Here is a 25,257-nt window from a genome sequence, read left to right on the forward strand (position 1 = left end):
GAAGGTTATCAGTGCCATAGAAAGCCAGCAAATAGTGTGGGAGGTCAGAGGAGAGGTCAAACTCCAGCAGTAAAGACACAGTATGGCAGTGGCTCTGAGGAGAGGATTTAGGACCCACACGACAGAACAAAGGTCTCTTCTTGTCTCTTTCTGAGGATGGGGAGGTTTAGGCTCTCTGATTTCCAGGAAGAAGGCAGAGAAGAGGGATGGAGTCAGGATGTGGGGCCACCAATAGCCAGTCTGAGGTAAACGCACTTCCCTGGGCCAGAGATGCTGATACCCTGCTCATGGCATTTTATGTGAATGGCATTTGTCTGTAAATGTGCATGTGCACCATGTGTGTGCAGTGCCTGAGGAGGCCACAAGAGGGAGACAGATCCCTCTGGAGATGGACTGAAGACAGTTGTGAGCCACCATGTGGATGCTGGTATTTGAACCCCCGTCCTCTGGAAGAGCTGCCAGTGCTTTTAACCACTGAGTCACCTCTCCAGCCCCCTTCCTTTCTTCTTAATATTAATATTTATTTAAAATATAAAGATAAATGGGAAACAATATCATGGTATTGCAGAGACCTGTTAAGTGCCACTCACATTAACTCTGTCAGTGGGATGTGGGGTCGCTGTTGTAACTCCCCTCTGTGTGTTTACGAGACTCTGACTACAGTTCCTTGGGCTTATGGCTTTAAGGGCGTGTAGCATTAAAATGGTCTCAATTCCTGGGGCGCTCACCTCTGCAAACACCCGTGGGTTATAGATGCTAGCACTAAAAACAGAAAACCCAGACTGAGATTTGCGTGTAAGATGTCTGATTTTTTTTTTTTACAGTGAGCCTATTTTTCCTGCAGCTATAGAAATTCCACGGATGCTAGGTGCGCTCCCAATGGCATCTCCCAGTGGTAGCTTCTTGGGTTGTGCTCAGGAAAGCAGCCGTGGTGTTTCCAGGGCCCTCCAGATCCTTACCACCTTGTCTGTCTTTCCCGTGCCTGTTTGGTCCCTTTGGGGGTGCTGCTCAGACAGCAAGCAGTGCAGTCTTTGGCTTTCCCTGCAGTGTAGTTTCCTGTGCTCTGTCTGCATGTTTGTGCATCAGTAGTTGGCTCCCTGTTTTGTGTTTTGAAGCAGCTTCCATGGAACAATTGTCACCATTAACACTTTGACAGACACTTGGGGCCTTTCCAGGCTTGGGGATTACAAGAGGAATTGCTGGAAACAGGCTTTTTACAAATCCTGTCTCTAGAGTGACTGTCCAGGTCAAGCAATTGCCAGGTTTAATTTTCCTTTTTAGTTGTTGATTTATTTATTTATTTATTTATTTCTGCAGTGCTAGGGATTGCACCCCCACCTCTGCATGCCAGGCAGAGGGCCTGCCGCTGTGCTGTACCCCCAGACTTTGGCTTTTGATGTGGAGTTTTACATACAGCACGGACTGGTGTTAAACTCACCACAGTCCTGTTTCCGCCTGTGCTGCAGCACACACTCCTGACTTTTAAAGACACCAAGCTGGTTTACAGCATGGCTATCCTATACATACCCCACTGTCAAGGTGTGGGTGATGCAACTTCTCCCCAGTTCACAGCCCGCTGTCTAGGTGTGGGTGATGTGGCTTCTTCCTAGTTCACACCCCACTGTCAAGGTGTGGGTGATGCAACTTCTCCCCAGTTCACAGCCTGCTGTCTAGGTGTGGGTGATGTGGCTTCTTCCTAGTTCACACCCCACTGTCAAGGTGTGGGTGATGCAACTTCTCCCCAGTTCACAGCCTGCTGTCTAGGTGTGGGTGATGTGGCTTCTTCCTAGTTCACACCCCACTGTCAAGGTGTGGGTGATGTGGCTTCTTCCCCTGATTCACACTCCACTGTCTAGGTGTGGGTGATGTGGCTTCTTCCTAGTTCACACCCCACTGTCAAGGTGTGGGTGATGTGGCTTCTTCCCCTGATTCACACTCCACTGTCAAGGTGTGGGTGATGTGGCTTCTTCCCACTTCCCACCCCACTGTCAAGGTGTGGGTGATGTGGCTTCTTCCCACTTCCCACCCCACTGTCAAGGTGTGGGTTCATGTGGCTTCTTCCCCTGATCCACACTCCACTGTCAAGGTGTGGGTGATGTGGCTTCTTCCCCTGATCCACACTCCACTGTCAAGGTGTGGGTGATGTGGCTTCTTCCCCTGATCCACACTCCACTGTCAAGGTGTGGGTGATGTGGCTTCTTCCCCTGATTCACACTCCACTGTCTAGGTGTGGGTGATGTGGCTTCTTCCCACTTCCCACCCCACTGTCAAGGTGTGGGTGATGTGGCTTCTTCCCACTTCCCACCCCACTGTCAAGGTGTGGGTTCATGTGGCTTCTTCCCCTTTTCCACACTCCACTCTCAAGGTGTGGGTGATGTGGCTTCTTCCCCTGATCCACACTCCACTGTCAAGGTGTGGGTGATGTAACTTCTCCCCAGTTCATACCCTGCTGTCTAGGTGTGAGTGATTTTACTTCTCACCACCCCAATTGGTTCTGACTCTCCCTCTGGGATGTTGTATTTTAGCTGTTCTGATAGGTGTGCAGCAGTGTCTCATTTGTGGGTTAATTTGCATTTCCCTGTTTTCTGTGGTAGTGAATTTGCTGGCCGTTCGTCCTTTTTGGTACAGTGTCTCCGTGCCTTCGATGTTAGATCAGCCTTCGACAGTGGACTTCACCTCATGGTCACTCTCTAGACAGCTTGTAGTTTGTGTTTAAGCTGGTCCATTGAGTCAGTTGTGCATGGTGTTGGCTGAGGTTGAGGTTCCCTCGTGATTTTCTGGGTGGCTGTCCAGTTTCCCAGGCTGCCTGTGACACTGAGTCTCCCTGTCGGTTTGTCCCGTTGGTCAGACCCACTCTTGGGTGCTGTTTGTGGCTGTCTTTATGTCTGGCCATGACCATCAGCTCTTTCTCTGTAGTGAGATCTCCTTGTGTTCTTGAAGCAGCGTTGTGTAATCACACACAGTCCCAGCCTCTCTGCACCCTCATGCTAGTCCATCCGTATTTGGGAATCTCAAATCAAAGGTTCTTCTGTGCCAGAGGAGTGGGCCTTGAAGTACAGGACTGTGAGTGTGGATTTTCTGGGGTTTGCTTTACATTGTTTGCAGGTTAATAGCTAGGGATTCACATTTAGGATTGGTGCATGTGCACGTGTGTGTGTGCATGTTATGTATACATGCACACACGCGTAAATATATATGAATATGCATGTCTACATATGTACATACACACATGTATATATTTAAACACATATGTATTCATGTTTGTGTTCATGATGCATACATATGCATGTGTGAACATGCATATGTGTCTATGTATATGATTTATGAGTATATGTATATGTGAACATGCATATGCATACATGTCCACACATGATACATGCACACACATACACACGCACATATGTGAACATTTATGTGTATACATGTCTAGTCCATGATGTATTCATGTATATATGCACATATGTGTCTCTGTGTATGCAAATGTATGTGCGTACACACCTATGTTTATTATGTGTATATGAACACATATGTGCATATATGCCTTATAGACTATATGTATGTGTGTAATCTATGGATGATACATTTTTTTATATATATGTATAGGTATGTGTGTAAGCAGTCTGTGTATATGATGTATGTATATATGTATATGTGTGTACATATATTTTGCTGAATTGGCTTGTTCACTGTGATGCAAAGTTTCATTGGCCTCTGATCAGTTTGGTTCACTCAGACATCTCTGCTATCAATACAGCTGTCGTTGATTTCCATTTGCTGCCGTTGTTACAACTTTTCTCATCTTTTACAGTCCATCTACCAGTTTTACTAAACTTTTATGTGAGTTTCTTGTAGGCAGCTTATAGTTGGGTCATGCTTTGTTTTAATTCTACTCTTCCAGTCTGTCTTTAAATTGCTGTGTTTATGTCACTTATATTTAATGTAATTATTAAAATATTTGTTCGTGTGTGTGACAATTGACTTTTGTTTTCCATTTGCCTCAAATTCCTTTGTTTCCTTTTTACTACCTTGGAGTTTGTTGAACATGCGATTCCCTTTGACATTTTTCCATGTGGTGTTACTGAATTCTTCTCTTGCATAGATTTTGTTTAGTAGTTGCTCCTAGGTTTTTATACCAACTTGTCAGAGTCCATTAGTGTCATCATTTTACTAGTTCAAGGGTGGTCTAGAAAATTTCTCCCTTTCAAATGCTTTATTTTTATATAATTGTCTAAATGTAGTTTTATTTTTTTGCCTTAGCCATCAAACATAATTGAGAAGACATAATAGAAGGGAAGCTGTCCACTTTGCACCTGCATTTGCCCGCTTTCTCTTGCTTTCCTTCCTACACGCCAAGCTTTCTTACGCCATCCTCAGCTTTCTCCTTCGAATCATTTGCTTTCACCATCCTTCAGGCTAGTTTGTTAGCCACCAGTTCTGGGCACTGACAGTTTCAGAGGATTGGGGACTTAGTGGCCGTCAGTGAAGACAAGAAAGAGGCAGAGGAATGACTTCACACTGGGGCAAACACCTCAACCACGTGAACACTTCAGATATGAAACACGCATTGTGGCATATCCGTGTAATGGAATATTATGTTAGAGCAGAGAAAATGAGCTATAGATATGTACAACACATGGTCAAATCTCAAATGTGGGAATCCAAGAGGCCAGGGGAAGATACCCAGAATACGGCTACATGGACATAAACGTTAGAGACTGAGAACTGCAGACGGGTGGCCGAGAGAAGACTGTTGTCTGGGGTTACCCACGGAACAGAAGAAATGCTGGGAACCGAGGGCGTCTTGGCCACAGACACTGTCCAGATGTGTCTCACTGCGGGCTTTACAGGGCTGGCAAGATGGCCCAGTGGGCAAGGGAGCTGGCCACCAAGATGAACCCGTAGCGGAGGGCGAGAACCAGCTCCTCTTCCTCACGTGCTGTGGCCGGTGCACCCACACTGCTAAAAAGAAAATAAGAACTTAGTTTATTGTTTCTCAGGTGAACTTTGGTGTAGCTGTTTAAAGGTGCTGTGTTAGCCCGTGTTCCCACAATGCAGGCGGAGCCCCGCGAGGCACCCTGAAGTGACACTCTTTCCTGTTACAGGCAATCACACTTTTAACAGAATTAATCCGGGAGAACTTCAGGAGCAGCAAGCTGAAGCAGTGCCTCTTGCCCACGCTCGGGCAGCTCATCTACCTCGTTGCCACCCAGGTGAGGCTGCCCGGTGAACTCTGGCCCCTGTGAACCTCCCACAGACATCCTTCCCCTCTCCCCTTAGATACTGACCACTTCGGGGAAGGGATCTCCTGTGATCCTGGTGTCCTCTCCTGTCCCTCCTCCCTCCTCCCTTCTCCACTCCCTCTTTAGCTTAGGAGAGTCTCAGGGTATTTTAAAACGAAGGGACTAAGGTTGTTGGTGTTCTCGAGTCCTTTGGGAGGAGACAGTGTTGCTTTCCTACAGTAAGAAAACCCCAGTTTAAATGAGACTGCTCCGTGCAGACGTGCGCATGGTTATGGGAACTTTCCATGGCAGGATGGGGAAGTGCAACCGAAGTCAGTGGTCACAGCTCAGACTGTGAGCTTTAGATAACTGTGGGCTGTCACAGCTCAGACTGTGAGCTTTAGATAACTGTGGGCTGTCACAGCTCACACTGTGAGCTTTAGATAACTGTGAGCTGTCACAGCTCAGACTGTGAGCTTTAGATAACTGTGGGCTGTCACAGCTCAGACTGTGAGCTTTAGATAACTGTGAGCTGTCACATCTCAGACTGTGAGCTTTAGATAACTGTGGGCTGTCACAGCTCAGACTGTGAGCTTTAGATAACTGTGAGCTGTCACAGCTCAGACTGTGAGCTTTAGATAACTGTGGGCTGTCACAGCTCAGACTGTGAGCTTTAGATAACTGTGGGCTGTCACAGCTCAGACTGTGAGCTTTAGATAACTGTGGGCTGTCACAGCTCAGACTGTGAGCTTTAGATAACTGTGGGCTGTCACAGCTCAGACTGTGAGCTTTAGATAACTGTGAGCTGTCACATCTCAGACTGTGAGCTTTAGATAACTGTGGGCTGTCACAGCTCAGACTGTGAGCTTTAGATAACTGTGAGCTGTCACAGCTCAGACTGTGAGCTTTAGATAACTGTGAGCTGTCACATCTCACACTGTGAGCTTTAGATAACTGTGGGCTGTCACATCTCAGACTGTGAGCTTTAGATAACTGTGAGCTGTCACAGCTCAGACTGTGAGCTTTAGATAACTGTGAGCTGTCACAGCTCAGACTGTGAGCTTTAGATAACTGTGAGCTGCCACAGCTCAGACTGTGAGCTTTAGATAATTGTGAGCTGTCACATCTCACACTTGTGAGCTTTAGGTAATTGTGAGCTGTCACATCTCACACTTGTGAGTTTTAGGTAATTGTGAGCTGTCACAGCTCACACTGTGAGCTTTAGATAACTGTGAGCTGTCACAGCTCAGACTGTGAGCTTTAGATAACTGTGAGCTGCCACAGCTCAGACTGTGAGCTTTAGATAATTGTGAGCTGTCACATCTCACACTTGTGAGCTTTAGGTAATTGTGAGCTGTCACATCTCACACTTGTGAGCTTTAGGTAATTGTGAGCTGTCACAGCTCACACTGTGAGCTTTAGATAATTGTGAGCTGTCACAACTCACACTTGTGAGCTTTAGGTAATTGTGAGCTGTCACAACTCACACTGTGAGTTTTAGGTAATTGTGAGCTGTCGCATCTCACACTTGTGAGCTTTAGGTAATTGTGGGCCATCACATCTCACACTTGTGAGCTTTAGATAATTGTGAGCTGTCACATCTCACACTCCTGAGCATTAGAAAATTGTGGGTTGCCACGTCTCATACCTGTGAGCTATACATGTTTGGACAGGTTTCTTACTGTATTTTTACAGTTTTGTTCCCCCAACTTTCCTGTCTCTAGCCCGCCTTGCCCTGCTGTGCCTGCCTTGCCCTGCTGTGCCTGTGTATCGGTGTAGACACTGTCGCCCATGACACCTGTATTTCTTTCTCAGGATGACCTAGCCAGCCTTCCCTGGCTCCCGAGTGGCCTGCACCCTCTCCAGCCTCTTCCCCTCCTGGACTTTCTTTGTAACCCCCGTCTCTACCCTGACGTATTTATTTCCTTTAGAATATGTTTCTGTCTCATTCTTTCTTCAGCTCTGTCTTGTCGTGGTTGCATGTCTGTTTAGAAGTCTCAGGTCTAAGTACGTTAGTTAAGTGTCCTCTTGAGGGTTGGGGATAGAGCCCAGCAGGTGTGGGACCCTGGGATCACAGATGAATCAGTAACTGAGTACACAAATGAGTAAGGAAATATATGTATTGTGTGCAGGCCCTGGGGTGGGCAGGGAGGGCTGAGGGGGCTGCAGAGGTGTGGTGATGGAAGACCACCATGGCCCAGACAGATGCCTCACCCCAAGAGCACAGAGAACTAGTAAGGTGTTACTATAGCCTCTTAGCTCCGCTCTGGTCTCTGAGCAGAGGGAGCCTCGTTGGGGCTGAGGCCATCGAAGGTCTAAGAGGACTGAAGAGAACCCACTGGGTGGTGACGGGAAAGCCTCTGGGAACTTGGGTCTGGGGAGATGGAGAAATGACTTAGCTCAGAAGCCACATAAATGCCAGCTGGGTGTGGTGGGAGATGGGGTTCCCAGAGCAAGCTGGCTCATGAGGCTAGCTGGATCGGTGGACTCTGGGTTCAAGTGAGAGATGCTGCCTCAGCGTAGAAGCCATGGACTCGGGAAAGATGGCCTACAACTTCTGGCTGTCACGCCTGTATGTATGTGAACATAGACACACACCACACACGACACGCATCACAGAATGTTGGTGACCACACTGTCTGTTTATGTATTCTTACCTGGAGTGGGGTGCAGAGTCAGGTGGAGTGGGCTGAGGAGACTGAGAATCCAGCACACGGTGGTCATCTGAGGTGATGGAGAAGGAGGTGGGCGCCTCCTGGAGCCCAGGGGCCTGGAGCACACTATGTAGCTGAGGGTGTCTGGAGAGGGAGACAGTCAGCCTACTGAGGTGGAGACGAGAATCAGTGGAGGGGGGACATATTGTGTCCAGGAGTGATAGAGGACCTGCTGCCCATGGACCTGGAGAAAGCAGACTGGGAATGAAGCCCTGAGCCAAGTGGATGGAGGTGTTAGTGGGGTCTGTCCCTCAGGACACTGGAAGCTTCCCAGCGTGTGCGGGGGAGTGGGGTCTGTCCCTCAGGACACTGGAAGCTTCCCAGCATGTGCGGGGGAATGGGGTCTGTCCCTCAGGACACTGGAAGCTTCCCAGCATGTGTGGGGGAGTGGGGGCTGTTCCTCTGTGTGTGTGTGTTAGTGGGGTCTGTCCCTCAGGACACTGGAAGCTTCCCAGCGTGTGCAGGGGAATGGGGTCTGTCCCTCAGGACACTGGAAGCTTCCCAGCATGTGTGGGGGAGCGGGGGCTGTTCCTGTGTGTGTGTGTGTGTTAGTGGGGGCTGTTCCTCAGGACACTGGAAGCTTCCCAGTATGAGTGGCATGTGCAGAGTGAACATGGTTATTTCTTTCTCACTGGTCTCCCCCAGGAGGGGACACTGCACCAAGTGGCAGGAGGGTCGCAGGTTAGACACAGAAATAGAGATGGTCAGAGAACTGGAAAAGCCAAAGAGTGGGGTCTAGGTGCCGAAGGGTGCTGATCATACTTTGCTCATGGACTCTGACCTGTGGTGTTTCCTCAAGCAGGAACCCCGCTGCTTGAGCCTAGACCTGGAGGAAGCAATAACCATCTGCCTGCACCCTGGACTTCCCAGTAAGGGCAGAAGTATGGCCAGAAAGGAAGGCATTTCAGGCTTTTGACAGGAGTGGAGAATTGTAGGCCAGGTGATCCCAGTGGCTGGGGATGGGGTCTGTGGAAGGAGGAGCGAGGGCAGGGGCAGATGGACTGGAGTCACCTCTGTCTTCCCCCTCCCAGCACATTCTTTCCTCCCTCTGCTTTCCCCCCCCCCCCCCGCTCCTTGTCTAAGGGTTGTACAGGTGAGTGGCGGCTGCTGGAGCCTGGATTTTACTGCGATCACTCTGGTAGCAGTGGCGTGCTGCATCTTCACCTCACTCCAGATAACGGGTGCTGCTTGGTGGGCTGGGGCACAGCTGACCGCGCAATGGATGCTTAGAACACTATGCCACATAAGAAGCAGACATGCTGTGTGCACACAGCAGCAGGAGACCCGGGTCAGGAGCCAGTGGTGATTTCTCCGGCTTCTGCTCGACGGGTGGAGATCTTTTGGCGCCATTTTCACTGTCTTCCCTCACCTATATTATTTTAGGAAGAAAAGAACCAGCACCCCAGGAACTGCTGGACTGTGCCCCTGGCTGCGCACACTGTGCTGATGAGGTGCCTGCGGGAAGGGGTAAGGAGCTTTTGTTCTCCACAGACCTGGCAACTGCAGTCACCTCCAGGCGAGGAGCATAGCCTGCAGCAGTCGGGCTTGCTTGTCAGCTGAGTATTGCTCCTGAATTTAAATAATCCGGGCAAGCTGGCATCCTTGTTTGTTTAAGTGCCCTGTTTAAAAGATGATGGGAAATCCAGGTATGGTGGTACACACTTTTAAACCTAGCACTCAGGAAGCAGAGGCAGGTGAATCTCTGTAAGTTCCAGGACATCCAGGGCTACACAGAGAAACCCTGTCTTGGGAGCCGCAGAAGATGATGGGAAATATGGGCAGCATGGCCTGACCGTCTTCTGCAGCAGAGGTTGTTAACCTGTGGGTGGCATATCAGGAGTCCTGCATATCATTTGTTTACATTATGATTTGTAACAGTAGCAAAAGCCATGAAGTAGCAACGGAATAATGTTATGGCTGGGCTCCCCACGGCGTGAGGGACTGGATTGAGGTCACAGTGTTAGGAAGGCTGAGAACCACTGCTCTATAAGATGCTGTTAATTACCCTGCCTCTGTCCAAGATGTTCCCAGGGCAGCCCGGCAGGCAGATGTGTGCGGTCCTCTGTGAGCCCTCCTGCCCCATGAGGAGCTTGTTGCTGTTGTCCCGAGCTCCACATTGTCCTCTAGCTCCCATGTCACCGTGCAGAGTGCTTAGAAACTGGCCTAGCAGGTTGGTGGCTTCTGTCTGTCGATGCTGTTTGACGTGGTTCCACCCAAGGAAAAGCCAGAGGCTAAAGACATTAATTACTACAAAAATGTGTCCTGGGTGTGTGGAGTCTTGTTTGGACAGTTATAAGGGGTGGCACTCACTGTCATTAGGGGGCAGATTATATGTGGCCACTGGTCTCATTGAGACTGGCCATTGGGGGTGGGGACTCCCAGAAATGTTAGGAGTCAGGCTTTGTGTGGGTATTGCAGGTCACTAGGGTGGGCTCTGTGTCTGTGAGAGAGTGGGCATGGGCATTGCAGGTAACAGGGGAGAGCTTCATGGCTGTGAGAAAGTGAACGTGGGCATCACAGGTCACTGGGGTGAACTCCGTGGCCATGAGACAGTGGGCGTGGGCATTGCAGGTGACGGGAGAGCTCCGTAGCTCCACTGTGAAAGAGTGGGTCCTCTGTTTCTTATTTTTGCCTTTCCATCTCTGTGTGCAAGTTTTGCAGATAACCTAACATGGAGAATACTATTTGATAGCCCTGAAGTGTTTTTTTTTTTTAAAGATTTTTTTTACTTATTATGTATACAGTGTGTTCTGCCTGTATGTACACCTGCAGGCCAGAAGAGGGCACCAGATCTCATTACAGATGGTTATGAGCCATCATGTGGTTGCTGAGAATTGAACTTAGGTCCTTTGGAAGAACGGTCAGTGCTCTCAACTGCTGAGCCATCTCTCCAGCCCCATGAGAATACTGTTTGATCACTAAATTATTATTAACAATTTGAAAATATGGATAAAGTTTTGTGTTTTAGTAACACACCTGCTTTTTTTTCTTTTCTTTTTTCTTGATTTTATTGAGCTCTACATTTTTCTCTGCTCACCTCCCTGCTTATCCCCTCCCTTCAACCCTCTCCCACGGTCCCCATGCTCTCAATTTACTCAGGAGATCTTGTCTTTTTCTACTTCACACATAGATTAGATCCATTTATGTCTCTCTTAGAGTCCTCATTGTTGTCTAGGTTTTCTGTGATTGTGATTTGTAGGCTGGTTTTCTTTGCTTTATGTCTAAAAGCCACTTATGAGTGAGTACATATGATAAATGTCTTCCTGGATCTGGGTTACCTCACTCAAATATGATGTTTTCTAGATCCATCCTTTTGCCTGAAAATTTCAAGATGTCGTTATTTTTTTCTGCTGTGTAGTACTCCATTGTGTAAATGTACCACATTTTCCTTATCCATTCTTTGGTAGAGGGGCATTTAGGTTGTTTCCAGGTTCTGGCTATGACAAAGCTGCTTGAACATAGTTGAGCACATGTCCTTGTGGCACGATTGAGCATCCTTTGGATATATACCCAAAAGTGGTATGGCTGGGTGGGTCTTGAGGAAGGTTGTTTCCTAATTTTCTGAGATATCGCTATACTGACATCCAAAGGGGCTGTATCAATTTGCACTCTCGCCAGCAATGCAGGAGTGTTCTCTTTACCCCACAACCTCTCCAGCATAAGTTGTCATCAGTGTTTTTGATCTTGGCCATTCTTACAGGTGTAAGATGGAATCTCAGAGTTATTTCTATTTTAATTCCTCTGATGACTAAGGATGTTGAACATTTCCTTAAGTGTCTCTCAGCCATTTTAGATTCCACCGTTGAGAGTTCTCTGTTTAGGTTTGTACTCCATTTTTTTCTTTATTGGATTATTTGTTCTTTTGATGACAAATTTCTTGAGTTCTTTGTATATTTTGGAGATCAGACCTCTGCCTAATATGGGGTTGGTGAATATCTTTTCCCATTTTGTAGGCTGTCATTTTGTCTTGTTGACCATGTCCTTTGCCTTACAGAAGTTTTCAGTTTCAGTAGGTCTCATTTACTAATTGTTTCTCTCAGTGTCTGTGATACAGGGATTATATTAGGAAGTGGTCTCCTGTGCCAATAAACACACTTGCGTTTTTATACCCTGAGTTATATGCGTTGTGTGTGTATGCATGTAAACATAAGACTTGACATGTATATTTGTGTCTGGGGAGGAAGGTTCAAGATTTGTTATAATTTATGAAGATTCTCTGCATTGGAGAAGCAGTTCAGTGTGGTTTTGGCAGTGAGAACCCCATTCTCCTTGCCTACACTGACCACCTGCCACCATTTGCCCCACTGATAGAGTCCTTGCAGAATGTGACATAGGACACACGTGTTCTCCCAGAGCTAGGGTTCAGTGGTCCCTGGGATAACAAAACTGCCTGATGCATCCAGTCCATACCAATGTAAAGTTTTCATTGCTATATCATATCTTCCTTATTTTTTTTTAAAAAGAGATTGACTGGCCATTAATAATTTATACCCAACCCCTTTTAAATGAAAACAAACATTTATAAATAATCATTTTGGGAGTTTGGGCATAATTTTCTCCAAACTGCTTTCTGCTTTTTGTTGGGCGAAGTGTTCTTAGGGTTCACAGAGAACTTTCAGAGGGTCATGTTTCATCAAACTATGGTAGCCTGGAAGGAACCACAGGTTCTTATCTTCCATGGAAACAAAAGCAGAACCTCTTTTCTAAAGTAGCATATCCTTAGACTCAAATTTTCAAGATACCTTTATGTTGGTTTAACTTAGCAGCCCCCACAATCAAATGTCTCTCTGCAGTCAAAAAATTCAAAGAAAACACAATAATATACATAATCCAAACTCTCTGTGTATTTTCCATCTTTACACGGCTTATTTTTCTCTATTACTTTTTAATATTTATTTTGTTATCTTTACTCCTTTAATCTATGACTCTTTATAGTCTTGTCTATACTTTTTTCTCTCTCTCCCAAGTCTACGTACATTTTTTAAACATACTGAGACCTGTTCAGAGGTTTATTTTTGTCTGAATCTTATTTTTGCTTATCTGCAATCATTTTCTGACCAGGAACACTTATAAAATGGTAAGCAGCTTGGTTGCTGTGGCCCTGGATGCTGGCTTTGCCTCTCTCAGCCTTTCAATATGGTGGAGGTACCTTTACCGCCAGCTGTGGGACTTCCAGGTGGGAGCTGCCCTCACCACCTCAACTCTGGGAAGCAGTTGGCCCATGCTACCACCAAATAACTTACAGCAGGCTGCCCACAAACTCCATTCAAGGGCCTGGCCTCCTGAAAGAGCCAAAGCTGTTCGTGCAACTCTCATGAAGCAGGAAGCTTTCTCTTAAAGGAGCTGCGGTGCCCCCCCCTCCCGCTCACTGCCAGCAAACAGAGCCCATCCCCACACCAAATGTGGCTACCAAGAACTTGTGCTAAATTCTGTTCTTTTGCATCTAGAATTCCTTCCCAGCTCTCCCTGGTTTTATGTGGATGTAGTTGCTCCCTATTGGTGTGCCATTTTGTAGAAGGAGACTGCTCGTTCATTTCTCGGCAGCCCAGACCCGAATAATAACACAGAAACTATATTAATACAACACTGCTTGGCCGATAGCTTATTCATATTTTTAGCTAAATCTTAAATTATCCCATTTCTAATAGTCCATGAATTACCACAAGGTTGTGGCCTACCGGTAAGGTTCTAGTTGGCAGTTGGCGTCTTTTTTCTTTGGCAGCTACATGGCATCTCCCTGACTCCACCTACTCTCTCTCTCTCTCTCTCTGAGAGATTTCTCTGTTCGGATTTCCTGCCTGGCTTTATTCTGCCCTGCCATAGGCCGAAACAGCTTTATTCATCAACCACTAAAGCAACACATATACAGAAGGACATCCCACATCAATATTCCAAAAATAATTATGTGTTTGAAGAAAGCTAAGGTCATAAGACTCAACTCTTGTCTTGTTTTCTCGGGTTTTCTCACAAGCACTCAGAATTCTCTACACAGCTTTATTCTTGGAATGTCTTCTGACATCTATTTAATACTCCATCTAGGTAAAATAAGTATATTTCTAGTTAAAATGAACACTGTGGGCAGAGGCTTCTTCTGGACCAGAGCACAGGCATCTATCCCAGCTCTTGGGGAAAATACTCCACTTCCCACAGGCGCGCTCCTCAGCTGAGGAATCCTGCTGGGTCATAGTGACTCAGAGCTGTGTTTTCTCTGTTTGCTGTTGAGTGAGGGCTGCCTGGTTTCTGGGAACTTCCCCTCTTCTTTATTCAAAGATTTCTTCTAAAGGAAGACTTTATTTTAAATAACAAGGAAAACTTTTATTGATATTTTTATAGCTTTCTTTTCTGTGTTGTCAAATGTTCAGTAAAACAAAAATCTCTAAACAAACCCAGTTATGGTTTTTCCTCATGATTTTCCATGTTGAAGATGGGGCGCATGCCTACAGGGTGCGGCGGTACTCAGTGCATATGCTGCTCCACGTTCGTGCCAGCTGCGCGGATGTGTCCCTCCGTATGAACTCTCCTCCCTGCAGTGGGCTACATGTGTAAAGTTCTCACCACTGGAGCCGTCTGAGAAGCGACAAGGTGACAGCTCTGACTGAAGGATTTTCCACGTTTATAATTTTCTCAAAAATATTTGTTTCCTGAAAAACTGAGCCATCTGGCTATTCCATATTTATTACACTAATCAATATTAATTTTAGAAGGGCTTCATGCTTAGTGAGGCCCAAGTATTCTCTGAATAGTCGGTCACACTCTAGCTTTAGAAGGAGCTCTCTTCTGTGTGAGTTCTCATAAACACAACAAGGAAGAGAGCCTGCTGAAGGTTTCCCACATTTAGCATATTGGTTTTATTTTAGACTAAGTTCTTCTGTGCTTTGCTGTGTTACTCTCCTCTGTTGCTCTGATAAATCCCCGGCCGGTGAAGCCTGAGGGAGGAAGGGTTTGTTTTGCCTTGCGGTTTGAGGGCATGCAGTCCACCAAAGCAGGGAAGGCATGGTGGCAGGCAGTTCCAATGATGGGAACTTGTGGCTCGGACTCCTCAATTCTTTAGCCAATTAAAGCTGAATATATGATTATAATTTCTGTCTGCCTTCATTTACGCCGCTACATCAGTGCCGCAGGAAACAGAGAAGGAAGAATTCTGACTTTCTTTTCTTTCCATTTTTTCCTTTTTTTTAACTTTTTTTTTCTCAACCTAAGATCTCAGATCATAGTATGGTATCACCGACTTGAGCAGTAGGACTTCTCTCCTTAGTTAATTGTCTTTGGACATGACATCACAGACTGTTCAAGGGTGTGTTTCCTAGTTGATTCCTAATGCAGTTAGTTGACCGTGAGAAATTAGCAATCATATTTGCTTAGGGTTGAAACCCTAGAGACCTTTCACATCTGTTGTCCTTCTACGGCAGACTTTCTTGTGTGGTTTCTAACATGGGCCTTCCAGCTGCAGCGTCTTTAAGATTCAGTACTTTCAAAATTTATTTCCAGTATGAGTTCTCTGAAGTCATATGGTGGGGGCTCCAGTCGAGACACCTCCCATGTTCTCTTGTATGAATAATCTCGGTGATGAGTTCCACTGGAGACCTTCCTGCCTGTGTTACATTGGAGGGGTTTATTCCACTAGGAGTCTGCTCATGTTTTAAGTAGGCGGGCATACTCGCTACAATGCTTCTACTTCTGGCCGGCAACAATGTTTCTACTTCTGGCCTGCAACAATGTTTTTACTTCTGGCCGGCAACAAGGTTTTACTGCCTGCCGACATACTTGCTACAATGTCTCTACTTCTGTCACTTTTACAGGACTTCCTCGCTGCATCCATTTTCTTATCTTCAGCTAACAGTCAATTTAGGATCCTGACTGAAAACAGTCAATAAAGGATCCTCCACAGCGTGACCTCCAGGGCTTTCCTGTGCCATAATACTTGTCTGTGCTCTGAGGAGTGTCTCACTCATAAAGACCTTTCCCAGGTGTTGCGTTATTTACTTTTTTAGTAGGACTGATTTGTGAGGTCCATCAAGGGTGACTAGAATAATATAGTCTCATACCCTTTGTAGCAATGTTGTTTTAAATTTTTAAAAATTATTTGCGTGTGTGTGTGTGTGTGTGTGTGTGTGTGTATGAGAGTTAGTGAGTGTGGTGCCCAAGGAGGACAGAGGAGGGCAGAGAGCATTGTATTCCCTGGATTTGGAGTTTCTCAGTATGATGCTGGGAACAGAACTTGGTTTCTCTCAAAGAAAAGTACCCTCTCTTAACCACTAAGACATCTCTTCAGCCCTATCCAGAGTATATGAAATATCACATTATCTTTGGATTTTTTTTTTGCTGGAGTCATTTTTATATCTTCTACTCTTTTTTTAGTCTTTCTTCTTCCAAGTTGAATGTATAGGCTATATTGTAACAATCACTGACGATCTTTCCACTAAATCTATTTGTGTGTGTGCATGTGCACATGTGTGTGCATGTGCATGCATGTGTGTGTGTGGCCAGAGGACAACTTTAGCTTTCCTTCCTCCAGCATCACACATTTCTATTTATTTATTTGTTTTGAGCCTGAAACTTGCCCTGTATGCTGGGCTGGCTGGAGAGTTGCTCTCAGGGACCCCCCTGTCTCCACTTCCCCAGCAGTGGAATTCCAACCCCACTACCATGCCTGGCCCTTTTCATATGTGTTCTGACAATCAAAGGGCCTCTTACTCTCAAGACAACTGGTCCCTCACTTACTCACCCCACCAACTGGTCCCTCTCCCCAGCCTTGAGTTTTCTCATGCAGAGCTTCACTCTGCTATCTGCTTGGGAATGTTTAAGGAGCGGTCAGAGCCAAAGTGTGACCTGTCATTGAGTGCTGAAGTTTTGCATCATTTAAGCACTCACGCTTTTCATTGGTTCAGTCATTCATTCACTGGGTGTATGCGCACACTTGTGGACACCCACGTGCTATGATGTGTATTCAGCAGTCAGAAGACAACCTGGGGGAACTGGTCTCATGTTCCACTATGTGGGTTCCAGGAATCAAACTCAGGATTGGCGGCAAATACCTTTACCTGCTGAGCTGGTCCTCTAGCCCTTTTAAATAGGTCTGTGCTTCCTGAAAACAGTTTGATGGGCTGATGTTCATTTTAATCTGGGTGTGACTTTGTTACCCTTGTGGGCATGTCTTCACTAGGACTGTCCGATCCTGTGTTTGAGTGGTGTGCTCGTGCCGAGAGTCCCCAGACCCTTGCAAGCTGGGCTGAGCTCAGACGGCTGTTCCCACAGCTCCTTACAGTGGACCAGCTGTCTGCTTTTCACACTGCACTGTGTTTCTTAACTTCTGGGGCATTTTCCCGTTTGATTTTATTTAAACCAGTTGAAGAGCTCTGCTCTGCTTCCCACTGAGTTCATGGAGGTCTTGCTCTCCAGGTTTGCCAGTGAACCTGTGGCTCTGTGTTTTTGTTTTGTTTTGTTTTTTGGTTTTTCGAGACAGGGTTTCTCTGTGGCTTTGGAGCCTGTCCTGGAACTAGCTCTTGTAGACCAGGCTGGTCTAGAACTCACAGAGATCTGCCTGCCTCTGCCTCCCGAGTGCTGGGATTAAAGGCGTGCGCCACCACCGCCCGGCGAACCTGTGGCTCTTTGAAGCAGCTTCATAACGATCAGAACATTATCCCGAGTATGTCCGAGGAAACCACAAATGCACGTTTCTCACAGTGAAGAAGACCTTTTCCTTGGGGAAGTGGCACTTTTTGACTCTCTCTTCTCTTTGTTCATTCTTCAGGAAGAGCGTGTTGTCAATCACATGGCTGCCAAGATTATCGAGAATGTTTGCACAACATTTTCTGCCCAGGCGCAGGGCTTCATCACCGGGGAAGTCGGGCCTGTCCTGTGGCACCTGTTCAGACACTCCACGGTGGACTCCCTGAGGATAACGGCCATATCGGTAACGTAAAGTATCCTTGGAGGTTGTCCAGGGACGCCATGTTTGAGGAGATGTGCCTGAGTGAGGTGGATTTAATGGGAATGGCAGAAATGCAGAGGAGCAGCTCAAGAGGCGAATTCTTAAAACGGGCCTAGGAAAGTTTGGGGATTTGTGTGGCGTGACATTCATTCCTTGTTAAAACTCTCTGGAGCTGAGCATGGATGCCCCTGACGGTTGTGGGTCCCGGTCATACGCATTCTCGTGTTCAACTTCATGGCTCTAACACGAGTGACAAAGCAGCAGGGTTTGTGCCCGCTCTGTTGAGCAGGGCCATGTGGCGTCTGTAGGATGAGGGTACCCGGTACCCGCAGAGTCTGTGACGGATCCATGCTTGTCTTCCTGCAGGCCCTGTGCAGAATCACACGCCAGTCTCCCACAGCCTTCCAGAACGTCATCGAGAAGGTGGGACTCAATGCTGTCATCGGCTCCCTGGCCTCTGCCATCTGCAGAGTGCAGCAGTACATGCTGACGCTGTTCGCAGCCATGCTGTCCTGTGGGATTCACCTGCAGCGGCTGATCCAAGAAAAGGTGTGTCCTGCTCAGCTTCGCTGGAAACAGCAGTCTCCCCACAGCTGTGCGTTCAGCGTGAAATGTCAGCCCCCTAGGTCAGGTGTCACACCAAGGAGGCCTTCTGACCTTTGCGGACCCTGCATGTCCCTCAGAACGTTCAGTCCAAGAAGCGAGCAGCCACTTTTGGTGATTAAATAGACACCGGCATTGGTTTCTGCCATCTTGTTTCAGTGAGGAGAAATAGCAGAGCTCCCGGGGCGTCCTCCTTGCCTCTCAGTTCACACTGCATCTGTGCAGCCCAGCTCATTCCCGTGTGCCCTGTTCACACTGCATCTGTGCAGCCCGGCTCATTCCCGTGTACCCTGTTCACACTGTGTCTGTGCAGCCCAGCTCATTCCCATTCAGGCTCATTCCCGTTCACACTGCGTCTGTGCAGCCTGGCTCATTCCCGCGTGCTCTGTTCACACTGCGTCTGTGCAGCCTGGCTCATTCCCATTCACACTGCGTCTGTGCGGCCAGGTTCATTCCCGTTCACACTGTGTCTGTGCAGCCTGGCTCATTCCTGTTCACACTGTGTCTGTGCAGCCCGGCTCATTCCTGTGTGCTCTGTTTTCCTTAAGGGGAACCCCCCCATCTCCATTCCCTCTGGACATGTCCATTCCTCTCTAACCCGTGTCCCCGCTTAAAGTCTTCTGGCCCTGTTTTTGACTTCATCTCTGTTGGGGCTCTTGATGACCTTTAAAACAGCATCCAGTTTGCACGGTGTTTATGACTGTGTCTCCGTACCAACCTGTCTCCACATGTCAGTTCTTGCCCTTCTGAAGAGTGATGTGTGCTACCATCACCTCTATGACTGGCGTGTTGGGAACGCAGGCACTTAGCCCTGCTGCCTCAGTGTCTGCAGGCGAATGCTGTGCCTGCTGAGTGATTTGAACCTAATACTTCAGTAGCCTGTGTAAGCATGTGTACGGCGAGGTGCCAGCTGTTAAAAAAGACCGTGCTTTTGCACACATTTGTAAAGCAATGAGTCAAGGCATGCATATTCTTGGTTGTGTAGTATTTCCAACTTCTTAAAAAGAATGCTCCCAATAGCAATTTGTTTGCCTGGTCCAGGGATGAGGAAGCACACTTCAAAATCTGAGTCATCCATCCATCCTCCCACCCACCCATCCATCCATCTATCCATCTGTAGAGCAGGCTGCTTGTTTGTCCTGGCTGTCCAGAACTGAAATAATCACACAGAAAACTGTATTAATTAAATCACTGCTTGGCCCATTAGCTCTAGTTTTTTATTGGCTAATGCTTACATATTAATTTAACCCATTTCTATTAATCTGTATATCGTCATGTGGCTGTGGCTTACTGGCAAGATTCCAACTGGTGTCTGTCTCCAGCGTCTCCATGGCTTCTCTCTGATTCTGCCCTTCTTCCTCCCAGCATTCAGCTTAGTTTTTTCTGCCTAACTAAGTTCTCCTATAGGTACAAAGCAGTTTCTTTAATCATTAATGGTAATCACAATATACAGAAGGAAATTCCACATCATCCATCCACCCATCCACCCACTCCATCCATCCATCCGTCCGTCCGTCCGTCCGTCCGTCCGTCCGTCCGTCTACCCTCCCACCCACCCACCCTCCCATCCATCCGTCCACCCTCCCTCCCATCCACCCACTCCATCCATCCATCATTCATCTACTCACTCACTCTGTGCTGGGCATGGATCTAGGTGCTCGTACATACTAGGCAATGCCGTCTGCCCCTGGGCAGCACCCTCACTCTTAAGACAGAGCTTTGAGATCTCAATGGAGGATGATGGAACAGGGCCATTGAAACCCACTGTTGGCTGTGGTCCTACTGTATTAAATGCTGTGTCTTTTTTTTAATGTCTAAAGTTAGAATTGTTTCATTAATAACATACTTATGTGGGACCTTAGTTTCTGTTGCTGTGATAAAATTCTTTGGCAGTCACAGTTAAGGAAAGGGGTTCATTTTAGCTCACGGTCAAGGGTACGGTAGGTCATGGCGGGAAAGCCAGGGTTAAGGGCTCAAAGCCGCTGTTCACATCATCCACAGCCAGGAAGCAGAGAGCCATGGCTCCAGGCTGCTCTGTTCCTTCTCCATCTGTACAGACCAGGATCCAGGCCAGCCGTTGGCTCCACCCACAGTAGGTGGGCTCTTCCAATCCTTCCTGTTTCTGGAGGCCTGTTTCCCAGGCAGTTAGAGACTCTGTGGAGGTGACACTTGACACCAGCAGCTCCATATTCGAAAGTCTAAACACAGAGCCAAGCACTCATTGCCTTGATTCCAGTCCACTGTTGCTCAGAGGCTATGGCTGCAAGCAAGTGCCACTTGTCAATCTGTCAGATTTGCTATTCAGTTTTCCAGGTTATGAAATGCTCCCGTCATTGTACAGCAGAGAGCGTCACCCTCGGTAACTTTACTGTGTCTGTGGTCAGAGAGGCTGAGAGTTTTAGCAGAATTATTTTTTAAACTCTCAGTACAGTATTGTGTAACATTTTTGCAAAATCAGGACAATGAGATGCATTGTTTCAGGCCATGTAACTGTGTTTCCATGTCTCCTAAAGACATGAATGAATGGGTAGATGAAGGGGGTGATTGCTGACTTCTAATTAGTATCAGTCCTTTCTCTCCCCCAAGTACCAACCAGGTCCCCCACTGCCTGCCTTCTGAGATCAGGTGAGCTCAAAGCATTGTGACAAAGGCAGGGCCTGTTCTTCTTTTGTTTAAACTTTATTACTGTGTGTAAGTGATTGCATGTGCACGTGTGCCATGGCATGTGTGTGGAAGTCAGAGGCAGCCGTGTGGATCTGGTCCTCCCCTGCATGCATGTTCTAGTGACTGATGTGGATCTTGAGTTCCTGGCAAGTGCCTACCCCCTGAACCGTCCATGGGACGGGCATTGCCATTTTGTAGGAGTTTCTCATCATGGCAGAAATGCAGCCCTAAGTACACAGCTGGGTGGAGCCACCCTTACCCAGTCGTGCTGACTTACAGCAGGGCGCTTTCCTCTTGAGCACTGAAACTCAATATGTAGACAACGTTTTGGGTGGCATCTCGTAAGACTCTGATGACAGTTAAATGCCTACTTTTGTAGGCCATCTGACACCACACTAGCATGGGAAGGAGGCATTGTCTCCTCACTACCGGGTTGGGCAGTCATTCAGGTTCCTTGCTGAGGTCTTTGATACCTGACTTGGGGGACAAGTGAGCCCCTTGTGGCACTGGCAAAGGCTTTCCACTTTGTCTTCTCTGATGGGCACCTGGCTGGCTGGCAGGGAGCTGGTTCCTGGAGACGATCTGTGCTAATGCTGATGTCTGGGGATGGGACTTGCATCACTGACGGGAGGGGATGCAGATGTGGGCTTCCTGCTCTGCACCTCCTGGTGACAGTCACACGGAAAGGGACGAAGTTTGCTACTGCTGCACGTAAGCAAGCTGTGGATCCCCATCCAGTGTGCTCTGACAGCAATGCTGGGGACGGGGACCCAGCTGGGGAAGGGGGACCCAGCTGAAGAAGGGGGACCCAGCTGGGAAAGGGAACCCAGCTGAAGAAGGGGGATCCAGCAGGGGAAGGGGGACCCAGCTGGGGAAGGGGGGGCAGCTGGGGAAGGGTTCCTGGTTGTCACAGAGTTGTGGTAAAAGCCCCAGCTTTCCACAGGCCTTCGTTGGCACTGCTTTGTCAGGGGATAGTGTTGGGGTTCTCTGTCATGATCAGATGAGGTCTGGGACCCCACAGTTCTTTTACTAGTGGAACCGGCTGTGCTTTTTATGGTGTTTGGCTGAAACAGAATAGCAGCTGTTTAGTAGTTTTCTGTGTTACAGGGTAACCCTTGTTTCTTTGGCTTTGCATGGGCATGCTTGGTTACTTTCTTGCATATGTGTGCATGTATGGTATGCATATTTGTATTTCGTGTGCTCACTTGTGTGTACAAGGTGGGGATATTTTGTAGCAATTTCCTGGGATTTGAGACAGGCTTGTTAACATTCAGAAAGTAAACAACTCACAAGTCTCAGGAATTCCTGAAACTGACCAGACTCACAAGACTCCTCCATCCCCAAGGCTATAGAAGCAGTAATGATGGCTGAAGGGAGGGCCCTCCAGTCTTTTGAGCAGCCCGCGCCATGCAAAGATGGCAGCTTTTCGAAGTCCACAGCTAGGCTGGGCTTTTTGGTGAAGCCGTTGCCTTTGAGCTACCATGCTCCTGTCTGTAATTCTTCACACACACTCATAATGCTGCAAGGAACCCCAGTAAACTCACTGCGTCTCTAAGTGGGACGAGGAACTGGAAATCAGCACGAGGAGTAGCCACAGTGGTGGAGACTCAGGCACATGTGTCTGATGAAAAGCTTCAAATATGAATTTGGCAGAATGACTTAGGCCCCATATGTACCTGTCACAAGCAGTCGAACACACACTACTAATATAATTGATTCAAATGCATTCCTTTCCCTCTGCAAAATACCCTGACCCCACAACATTGTTCAATTACTTCCTGATTCACCATGTCACAGAACAGTATTGGCTTAGGTCGTTTTGACATGTACATGTGCATGCCTATAATTGTGTCTATAGATGAGGTTTCACACCTCAGCTGAAGCACGATGAATAAAACTCAGAGAGAAAATTGGGGTTTAACCTGAAGATCCAAAAAGCAAAGCAACCAGCCACTGGCTCTTACCTCAACCTCAGTCTGAAATGGTGAGCCTGCCTCCAGGAATCTCAGAATGAGACTGTGTCTGAGAGCTGTCTCCTTCCTCTGGGGCTGGGATTAAGAGTGCACCACTACTGCCTGGTTTCTATGCAAGCTAGTGTGCCTACTGGGATTAAGGGTGTGTTGTTACCATTGCCTGGTCTGTAAGGCTGACCAGAGGGGCTGTTTTACTCTCTAATCTTCAGGCAAGCTTGCTTTATTTATTTATTTATTTATTTATTTTTTTCAAGACCAGGTTTCTCTGTAGCTTTGGAGCCTGTCGTGGAACTAGCTCTTGTAGACCAGATTGGCCTTGAACTCACAGAGATCCATCTGCCTCTGCCTCCTTAGTGTTGGGATTAAAGGCGTGCACCACCACTGCCTGGCAAGCTTTATTAAAATACAAATGAAATGCCACTAAACTCAACATGCATGTAGAGGTCATAATACAACTTGCAGGAGTCCAGTCTCTGCTTCCACCATGGTTTCTGGGGGTCAAATCATCAGCGTCAGCTGCAAGCACCTTTAACCATCTGGCCGGCCCTGTCAGTCCTTGTTGTCCGTCAGGCTCACAGTTTCTTCATTGTCTTACACGTGACTCTTCGCTAGATGTTTGAATTGGGATCTACCCAAGCTTCCGGCCTCAGTTTCACAGGTCTACTTACTCCTCTCGGCCCTGAGGGTCCCCTTACATCTTTTTCTATCTCTATAATAGATTTTTTTGTACAAAAGATTCAGAGTTCTGTGGACTTTTGTCCACCTGGATTTTGCTGGTTGAACCTAGCAAATGCTGTAAAGACAGGGCATTCTTTGATATGGTGTGTGTGTCCTGTGCTGTGTGTTTACAGGTTTGGATTCCTGGGGGAGGATAAACTCCACCAGGAAGTGGATTGCTCCCAGGAGAGGAGACAATCGTCACTTAGCTGCCTCTTTTCTGATGTGTGGAGCAGCTCTGGGTGCTTCCAGCACAGTCTGCACCAACTATGGAGGCTTCAGCAGCCTTCAGTGATGTCTGTCTACGCCGGCTCCTCCGGGCTCCGAGCCCTGTCGTTTGTCTTTATTCCACAGTGTTCCTCTGTTGGGAAGATGGCGGAGGAGCAATCTGGTGCATTTTCCTGGAGCAAAGGCACGGTAAACACTTTGTTCATATGTTTACTGGTTTGCAGAATAATGAGTCGGTTGCTTAGCGGTCTCCAAAGGCTGCGTCTTTGAGTATTCTCATGCTCGCACAGATTTTATGATTTGGCGTGTCAGTACCACAGAACAGCTTCTTCTTCTAAAGGCTGTGAGTTGCCTCCTGGGTGTTGCGTCTTGACTCCTGTGGTCCTTGCGTCTTGCTGTGTGATGTGACAGTCGTTTCTGGCTTGGATGTCTTGTCTCTGGATCTGAGCAGTCTGTCTCTCCAAGGAGTCTGGCAGAGGGGGCTCTCCTTGGGCTTGGGCTGGCTATAGTTTCCAGTCTTTTTGATTGACGAAGTCAGTGAACATCTATTTAAAAATATGTCACCTGCTTGTGGTAGCATTTCTAACTACATGTTTATGTCAGTTTTTTTTAAATTTAAGTTAAAAATCTTGTTTTCTAATGTGGTGTAATTTTACTGTTTTAGAATGTTTGGTCAGGATGGTAACACTAATATAATTTCAAATACAATTCTTTGTGTGTGTGTTTGTACTTGGGACAGTCTTGTGTAGGGATGCACAAGCAGGTTAGTCAGTGCACTTCACATTCTCTCATGCTCCGCTCTGTGATGCTGCTAATTCCATAGAGACTTAGCCATTGACTTCATTGTTTTTAATTTGGAGTGGATTATAAAATAGTCCAATTTGCTTTTTCTTTTCAGGCAGGGTTTCTAGTATCCCAGGCTGGTCTTAAGCTTCCTCTGTAACTCAAAATGACCTTGACTTTCCCGCTCCTAATGCTTGATCTGTTTTATCATCATCTAAAATATTAACCTGGCAGCTGGGGAAATGGCTCAGTGGGTAAGAGCACTTGGTAGCACGTGTGAGGACCTGGGTCCTGCACTCAGGAAGCTGGGTGTGGGTCCTGCATGGATGGGAGGGGCGTGGTGGCTGCCAGACTCACTGGCTACGGCTACAGACTCAGTTGGGAGACATGATCTCAAAGGCAGAGATAAAGCCTGCGCCTGAAGT

The 25,257-nt window shown here is 47.3% G+C and overlaps 1 protein-coding gene across 1 annotated transcript in view; it reads left to right on the forward strand.

Annotated features, from left to right (window-relative positions):
• Window positions 1–25,257, forward strand: part of Ulk4 (unc-51 like kinase 4) — a 315,649-nt gene that overhangs the window by 58,271 nt on the left and 232,121 nt on the right. Inside the window, exons 18-21 of the mRNA XM_075964113.1 lie at window positions 5,103–5,210; window positions 9,317–9,400; window positions 17,685–17,846; window positions 18,231–18,413. Of these exons, the coding sequence (XP_075820228.1) occupies window positions 5,103–5,210; window positions 9,317–9,400; window positions 17,685–17,846; window positions 18,231–18,413 (537 nt within the window). The remainder of the gene's footprint in view (window positions 1–5,102; window positions 5,211–9,316; window positions 9,401–17,684; window positions 17,847–18,230; window positions 18,414–25,257) is intronic.

The sequence above is a fragment of the Microtus pennsylvanicus genome, chromosome 3 (genome assembly GCF_037038515.1).
Source record: "Microtus pennsylvanicus isolate mMicPen1 chromosome 3, mMicPen1.hap1, whole genome shotgun sequence".
NCBI classification, from domain to species: Eukaryota; Metazoa; Chordata; class Mammalia; order Rodentia; family Cricetidae; genus Microtus; species Microtus pennsylvanicus.